Raw genomic sequence first — 7,447 nt, 5'->3', positions numbered from 1 at the left:
GGAGGACCTCTCCCCCGGTCTTGGCACCCATCCTCCTACCTCCGTCCCAGTGCATGCACCTGCTCTTGGCCCTCGTTCAGTGTGGGCGTTTCACCCAGCACTGCCCCTTCCCCACTCCTGCATCCTAAACCTCACCCTCTTGAGACCTCCACTCTCCAGGCCTCAGCTGCTGGACTCCACTTGCCCTTGTCCCTCTGCACCTACCATCATGGCACCTTGCCCAGCTCCCACTCCTTTCCCGAGTGCCTTGGGGCCTCACCACGTTCTCATCAATCACAAGCTTCCTCCCAGGAATCACCACGCCATCCTCACCCTCCCTCAACCAGAGCCCCCCTCCTCTCCTGTCTTCACCCTAACCCAAGGGCCCCCAGAGTCACCCCTGAGGCATGCTCATCCCCTGCCCCCCAATCCAGGCCCTCACCACTGTCTCCTCTGCAGCCCCTTGCCCTTCCTCCCTCCCCAATAGGAATACTACCCTTGGTCCAACTGCCCACCTCCTTGGCCTTCATCACCCTCTCTTAGGTTCACTGACCCCAGTGGGCTCTCACTACCTCAACCATGTATCCAAAATCCTTGTTGATGCCACTTGGTGAGTTGGCCTTTCCCTACAGGGGGTCTTCCCCCAGCCCCGCCCTCCTGTGCTGGCTGCCTGACCCACACCCTCTGTGGAGGTGTGACCTGCCCCCAACCACTCCCACTGTGCAGGTCCCTCCCAATGTGCACCTTGGCTTTCCAGTTCTATTTTCTCTTGCCACCGCTCCTTCTAATTCTCCATGGCCCTTGGGCACATGGCACTGACTCAGGCCCCCAACACCCACCTCTCCCAGGGGACACTGGCAGGTCCAGCCACCTCCCCACCTGGGGCCTCACCATGCCTCTTGCACTCTGGGCCCAGACCCACTGTTTCACCTCCCAGGGGTACTGGCCCACCTTCCACTCTCTTAGGGCCACAGCCCAGCCCCTCAGGCCCCTCTGCCTCGTGCCTCACCCTCCCTTGAGCCCACCTCGTCCATGATGAACCTGCCCCACGGGCAGCAGCCCTTGCTCTGCATCTCACCTGACCGGCCTCTGACCAGGGATGCCTCTGATCCTGGGCTGACACTGCCCCTCCCTCCCCTCTGACTCCACCTCCCCTCACCCTGGTCTTCCTGCCTCTCCCTTGCCCCCTGCAGGCCAGCCTCTCCCCTTGGCCTCCTGCCTGGACCCTTAGGGAGCTGGTGCCTCCCTGTCCTGGCACTTGTCCTGAATGTTTGCCCATCTCCACCCCTCCCTCCACTCCTCAATTCCCCTCTCCTTCACTCCTCTTTTTCTTTTTTCCCCGGTGTTGGAAAAATTCTCATTGTGGTCCCTTGTACACGTGCATGTTCTGCATCCTCAGTCCTGGAGCAGGTCAGGACAGCAGAACTTGTCTGGTAAACATTTGATGTGCACTTGTTTCTGGAAAGCTGTTTCATCTGCAGTTCCCCCTTCCCCAGGATCACACAGTCTTCATTACAACCTCACGGTGCTGTCCCGGGATGGATCTGTGCAGCCCAGCTTTTTCGCTGGGGGACACTTGGATGGCCAGGCCTTCCTGCACTATGACCGTGAGACAGGCAGGGTAGAGCCCCGGGGACTGTGGGCAGAGGAGCTGGGAGCTGAGACGTGGGACACAGAGTCCAAGGACTTGACAGAGACCTGGAAGGACCTCAGAAAGCTTGTAGCAGAAATCCTGGCCCTGCAGGAGGAGAAAGGAGGTGAGAGTGGGGAGAGGCTGAGAGTGCTATGCGGTGTTTCACTGGATTTGGGGGCAGGGGCCAGAGGACAGGTGTCTGTGAGTTCAGCAGGGGGGTGGCCATGACTCAGCAGCACTGGGAAGACATGGAGGGGAGCAGGGAGGGAGCCCTCTGGCTGGAGTTTCTCACTTGGGTGGGAGGACAGAGGGACACGGGGACTGGAGGAGTCACTGCTGGGGTGGGGTGGGGTGCAGGTGTGAATTCCCTCCAGGAGATCGTGGGCTGTGAAATTCAAGAAGACAACCACGCCTGGGGCTTCAGGCTTCTCTACCAAGATGGGGAGCTCTTCCTCTCCTGTCACCTGGAGACCCATCGATGTACAGTACCCTAGTCGTTGGGTCCGACTTTGGCCATGGAAATGGAGAAGTCCGGGGACACAGATGGCTTTCAAAGCAAGTATTACCGGGCCCACGTGCAGGGAGAGCTTTGTGGAAGACTGCGGGGCTATCTGGAATCCTGGACAGGCTTCAGGGAGAGAATGGGTACTGCTCCTGGACCAGGGCCCTTCCTCTTCCCCAGACCCCTAGAGCCTCCCCGCCGTGACTCTGTCCACAGAGACCCTCCCTGTCCTCTGGGTGCATATATGCTCTGTTGGCGTGGTGTCCTGCAATTTGCTGTTCTGTTAAATCCACTGTAGACAGATGGGCAGGTGGGGAGGGGAATGAACCGCCCCGGTGACAATCATCCAGGGGAGCAGTGGGCCTTCTGACAGAAACTGTACCAGGGAAGGTGAGTGTCAGTCAGGAGAGGAAGCCCCTAGACTGGAGGGGGCCCTCCTGGCTCCCAGCCTGCCTGTTCCAGAAAGTTCCCTGCTGGTCCCCAGGAGCCCACCCCGCACGGCCCGCTCCTCAGCATCAACACGTGGATCCAAGAGAGTGAGGCCCCGTCACAGCCCCTCCTCCTGCCCGGCTAAAGGAACTGGGCCCCAGGGTGCTGAACAGACTGGGAGCAGGTCTGGGGTGGGCGAGGGCTCAGCCAGAGGTGGAAAGTGGGGAGCAGCAGCCCTGTTCTCTCCGTCTTCCTTAGAGGGAGCAGGGCTTGGCCCCGGGCCTCACTGGCTCTGTGCTTTCTCCCCCAGGGCCCCCAGCCGTGAACGTGACCCGCAGCCAGGACTCGGAGGGCACAGTCAACCTCACATGCTGGGCTTTTGGCTTCTTTTCCCAGAATATCTCAGCGGCCTGGTTTCCAGATGAGGAACCCATGAGCCGGGAAGCCCAGCAGTCTGGGGGTGTCCTGCCTGATGGGAATGGGACCTACCGGACCTGGGTGACCATAAGGGTTCCCCAAGGAGAGGAACAGTGTGTCAAGTGCCACGTGGAACGCAGCGGGAATCACAGTGCACACGCTGTGCCCTCTGGTGAGCCTGGGGTGAGCCTGGAGGGGGTTGTGACCCTGGGAGTGTCAGAGGCCAGGGTCAGGGAGAGGAGAGCAGGCCTGTGGCTCTGGGGTGCCTGTGTTATATAGAATAAGGCCCTTTCTCAGGAGAGACCCTGGTGCATCAGAGTCAGTGGTGGACCATCCTGGGTATTGCTGCTGTGGTTGTTGTTATTATCATCGGGCTTTGTGTCCTTTGCTGCACGAAGAAGAAGAAAACAGCATCAGCTGTGGGGAGCCCAGGTGAGAAATCTGGGCAGGGGGTGGGGATGGGAAGGGCTCTGCCTGGGATGTGGGATCCCCCACGTGTCCCTCTGCACAGATTCGAGAAGATGACAAGCCTCTGTTCCAGGAGCTGGACACTGGGGTATTTGTGAAGGGATTGGGAGCTACGTCTGTTCTAACCCCTTGGTCCTGCCCAAGGCCAGGGCCAGGCTGGGGCCCTTAGTGTCCAGCAGGGGCCTCTCTTTGCTCTGGGTGAGACTGGGCGCAGTGAGGGTTTCAGCTCTCTGCTCTGTTCTCATCTTTTTCTGTCTACTCTCAGCTGGTCAGGCCTCATCTAGGGGTGATATGTTGGGTCATGTGCTGGTTGGGAGGGTCTAGGTGATCATGGATTGATTCAGAGGGAACCTGCAGTAAAGTGTCTGTGAGCTTGTGGGGAGGGGTTAAAAACTGAAGAGGAATTCAGAGGCCAGGCGATGGGCTTATCACTTCCTATCTGCATTTCTCTCCCCAGTTTTTCAGCCATCATTAAGAATCCAAGGAGCTACTGTATAGCTCAAGGAATTCTACTTAAGGCTCTGTGGTGACCTAAATGGGATGGAAATCCAAAAAAGGGGGGATATATATATATGTATAGCTGATTCACTTTGCTGTACAGTAGAAACTAACACAACATTATAGAGCAGCCATACTCCAGTAAAAATTTTTTAAAAAGAAAAGATAAATATAAAACTTCAGTTTAAATAAATTTAGTTTTATACAGAAAAAAAAAAAGAATCCAAGTAAAAGAATCATAAGGCTCAAACTAGGGTTCAGTGGATGGTGCCAGAGCCCTGCCTGTGATGCGCCCTTGTGAGGCCCCACTTAGAGATGTTTTGCAACCTCTCCAAGTCCTCCTCCATGAACTGTCTTCTGAGTTTCGTTTCCTCTGGGTCACCCCCAGCCTGCATCCTTCTCAAGGTCCCATCACGTGCCCCCATGCTTGCTGGAATTTCCTTGCCCATAATATAGGGGAGTAGTGAGCAGATACCCCTTGACCATTTGGGGAGAGGAGAACAGCCAATCCTTGGACAACTGGGGTCACTGATTTTATCTCACCTCCAGGTTCTTTCCTGTCCAGCCCCTCGGGACACAGTCCAAGGGCTCTTTAGAGGAGGGCACTGGGTCTGTGTTCTGTGGCCTCACCCTGCCCTCCCTGAGCCAGTTCCCTTGCTCATGGTGGTCACTGCCCTGTAGATTTGGAGAAGGGGATGGTCACATTGATTTCCCCATAATCAGGTTGCTTGAGGGGAGAGGAAAAGAGCAGCAGAGCTTTGTGTTTGGCAAAGAGCAAAGGCAGAGCGTGGAACAGTGAAAAGGTGGCGTGTGCAGAGACTCAGCTCCTTCTGTTGATGCCACCTCTTTGTGTCACTGGCGTGCTTGGGGACGTGTTTTCTCATCCACGAGCCCAATTCCCTTATCATTTGGCCTTCAGCCTGGGCATACGGGGATGGTTAGTCACCCTGCCCCGCAGCAAGAGGCTCTGTCCATGCAGCACCCAGAGCAGGGGACCAGGCAGCTCTGTAGTTGCTCCTGCTCTCACCTGGGGCACCCCCGACCCCTCCCCACCCACCCCACCCCCAGGGAACATGAGTTCTGGTTCCGTTGAGACAGAAACAGTTGTCTTGTATGTCACTGGGGCATTTGCTGGGAAAACAGTGTGAAGATCATGTGCTAATTTCTCAAAATTACTTTTTAAATTTTTGATGTCCAATACAAATGTTTATGATTTCAGATGGCAAAGCTCAATAGAATTTCCTCCAATACTGACCTTGCGGTGCATATTAAATGAAAGAGGAATTCAAATGGGGCGCTGCCTGTGGGAGGTGGAGGGTGGCAGTGGCAGTCCCAGGGTGCAGAGGGGGCCAGGTACAGCCTCGGGCTGGGGGTGTCCCCCCCATCCACATTGAGCAGCAGATCCCTACAGGAAGGGAGGGTGGCCTGGTTGAATCCCTGCCTGGAACAGGGCAGGAGGGACTGTGCAGCCTCAGCCTAGCAGCAGCACTTGGGGTAGAGCTGGGATTCCAGGAGCCAGTGGACCTGGAAGGAGCAGGGAAGGCCAAGTGCACCCTGAGAGCCTGGGCGGGGAGTGAGGGTCGTGGCAAGGCCAGGCGTCTGCAAGCCAGGGATGTTCCAGGGTCAGGTCAGGGGCAGGGCCTGTGGCAGCCCAGTTTTTCTAGACGGGGCTGCTGTCACCTGGGCTTCCCGATGGGCTTTCCAGTTAGGAGCTGCTGGCTCAGGGCTGGGGGCGGGCAGGAGGTTGCGCTGTAGGTGGAGGTCAGGGCCTGAGGTGGAGCCGGGCAGTGGAACAGGTGCTTGTGCAGGTGAGGAGGTCCGAGAACGGAGGAGAGGAAGGAGTTGTGTGTGTGTCCACTCCCAGGCCTGGAGGAACGCGGAGTCGGGACCCGTCTGTGACAGAGCCTCGCACTGTGTCGGGGATGGGTCCGAGCTTAAGGCGGAGGGCTTTGGGTTTCCACTCCTGGATCTTGTCCTTTCGTCCTGCCGACCTTTGTCCCTGTCGTGGAGGGTGGTGGAAGCAGGGACAGGTGATGATGTCGGGGAGTCAGGGGAGGAGTCCAGCAAGGGCTGGGCAAAAAGGGGGCAAAATAGGCGGGGTGTTTTCTTCCGTCAGAGAAGGACAGAACCTGACTTTGCAGCAACTGAAGGAGAATCTCTGAGGGAATAAAGAGCAAAATTCTGCAGCCAATTGGTCATTTATTTATTGGTTTTTCCTTTTCCCCAAAGCTGTTAGCCTACAAGACCTGGATCAATGCCAGATGGAGCCAAGTGACCATAATGGCCTCACACAACCGGGATTTCAGTCCTCGTTGTCAGACCCGGCGTCCATCAGTTCCACTGTGGAAGCTTAGAATCTGCTGCCAGAGACCTGAATTCAGCTCCCTGTTCTGGTCTTACTAGCACTTTCCCTTTTGTGTGTGTTCTATTATTTATCTTATTATTTTTATGTTTTATTTTATTTGTTATTTTTTTAAGGTGTAGTTGATTTACAATATAGCACTTTCCCTCCTTTTTTAATTTATTTTTTATTGAAGTATAGTTGAATTATTGAACACAATGTTTTGTTAATTACTGCTGTACAGCAGAGTAACTCAGTTATACATATATATACTTCCTTTTTCATATTCGTTTCCATTATGATTTATCACAGGATATTGAATATAGTTCCCTGTGCTATACAATGGGACCTTGTTCTTTATCCATCCTATATATACCCGTTTGCATCTGTTAATCCCAAACTCCCACTCCTACTCTCTCCCACCCTGCTCCCCCTTGGCAACCACTAGACTGTTCTCTATGTCCCTGAGCACTTTCCCTCTTGATGCCTCAGTTTCTTCATCTATGAAATGAGAAAAAGAGTGTTTATTTCCAGTTGTGGTGGGGACAATTAAAAGCATTCATATATGTGAGGTGATTGCAGCTGCACTACACTAGTTACTAACTCTATTTTTGTTTTTTTATGTTATAATAGAATACATGGATAATAATTCAATTATTACAAATAAGCTTTATCAGTAAGTTTCCTCACTGTGGCTTCTCCCAAAATGACTAATAGCAGATTTCTGGAAACTTGAGGTTCCCTTCACACCCTGTCACACTTGTATATGCATTACCTCATGTCTGCAATATCTGTATAATATCATATTAAAAGTTTTAATTGCTCTTTAAATGTACACGTCTGGTCTGTGTTTTATTTCACATGTCTGGGAAGGGACAGCGAGTAAGATTCTGGGGAGAAGGAGGGGTCTATCTCACTGCCTTGACGCGGCGCTAAAAATTCTCCACCTCTCTCTCCCCTCCAGCTCCCAGTGACTGACAGATTCACAGCAAAGCATAAAGGGCTGGGAGAAAATACACCTGGGGCCAGTGTTCAGGGGCTGACGCTGGGCGGGGAATCTCCCCTGAACAGTTGTAACCCTCATGTGATGAAGCAGAGCTGAAGGGTGATATCACGGGAGGGGGACAGGGACAGGGCTTTGGGGTTTCCTGATTATGAGGAATGGGGGTCAGTCTGCTTC

The 7,447-nt window shown here is 54.3% G+C and overlaps 1 protein-coding gene across 2 annotated transcripts; it reads left to right on the top strand.

The window, feature by feature from the left end:
* Positions 1-921: 921 nt before the first annotated feature.
* On the top strand, positions 922-6,369 carry LOC137773220 (MHC class I polypeptide-related sequence A-like). 2 transcript variants are annotated; one of them, XM_068557729.1, is made up of 4 exons: positions 922-1,736; positions 2,854-3,132; positions 3,258-3,392; positions 6,156-6,369. In XM_068557729.1, exons 1-4 carry the CDS (start codon positions 1,247-1,249, stop codon positions 6,278-6,280), a joined length of 1,029 nt encoding a protein of 342 aa, XP_068413830.1. In that variant the 5' UTR covers positions 922-1,246; the 3' UTR covers positions 6,281-6,369. The 2 variants fall into 2 exon arrangements, with proteins under 2 accessions (XP_068413830.1, XP_068413831.1); XM_068557730.1 differs by lacking the exon at positions 3,258-3,392.
* Positions 6,370-7,447: the final 1,078 nt, after the last annotated feature.

Source organism: Eschrichtius robustus, chromosome 12 (genome assembly GCF_028021215.1).
Source record: "Eschrichtius robustus isolate mEscRob2 chromosome 12, mEscRob2.pri, whole genome shotgun sequence".
NCBI lineage: Eukaryota > Metazoa > Chordata > Mammalia > Artiodactyla > Eschrichtiidae > Eschrichtius > Eschrichtius robustus.
Note: the sequence above shows the minus strand (reverse complement) of the source record. Positions and strands in the feature narration are given on the sequence as shown.

Coding starts and splice junctions, on each gene's coding strand:
- LOC137773220 (XM_068557729.1), top strand. CDS start 1,247: ATGTTTGCCCATCTCCACCCCTCCCTCCACTCCTCAATTCCCCTCTCC. Junction 3,133..3,257: donor TGCACACGCTGTGCCCTCTG/GTGAGCCTGGGG, acceptor GCCCTTTCTCAG/GAGAGACCCTGGTGCATCAG. Junction 3,393..6,155: donor ATCAGCTGTGGGGAGCCCAG/GTGAGAAATCTG, acceptor TTTTCCCCAAAG/CTGTTAGCCTACAAGACCTG.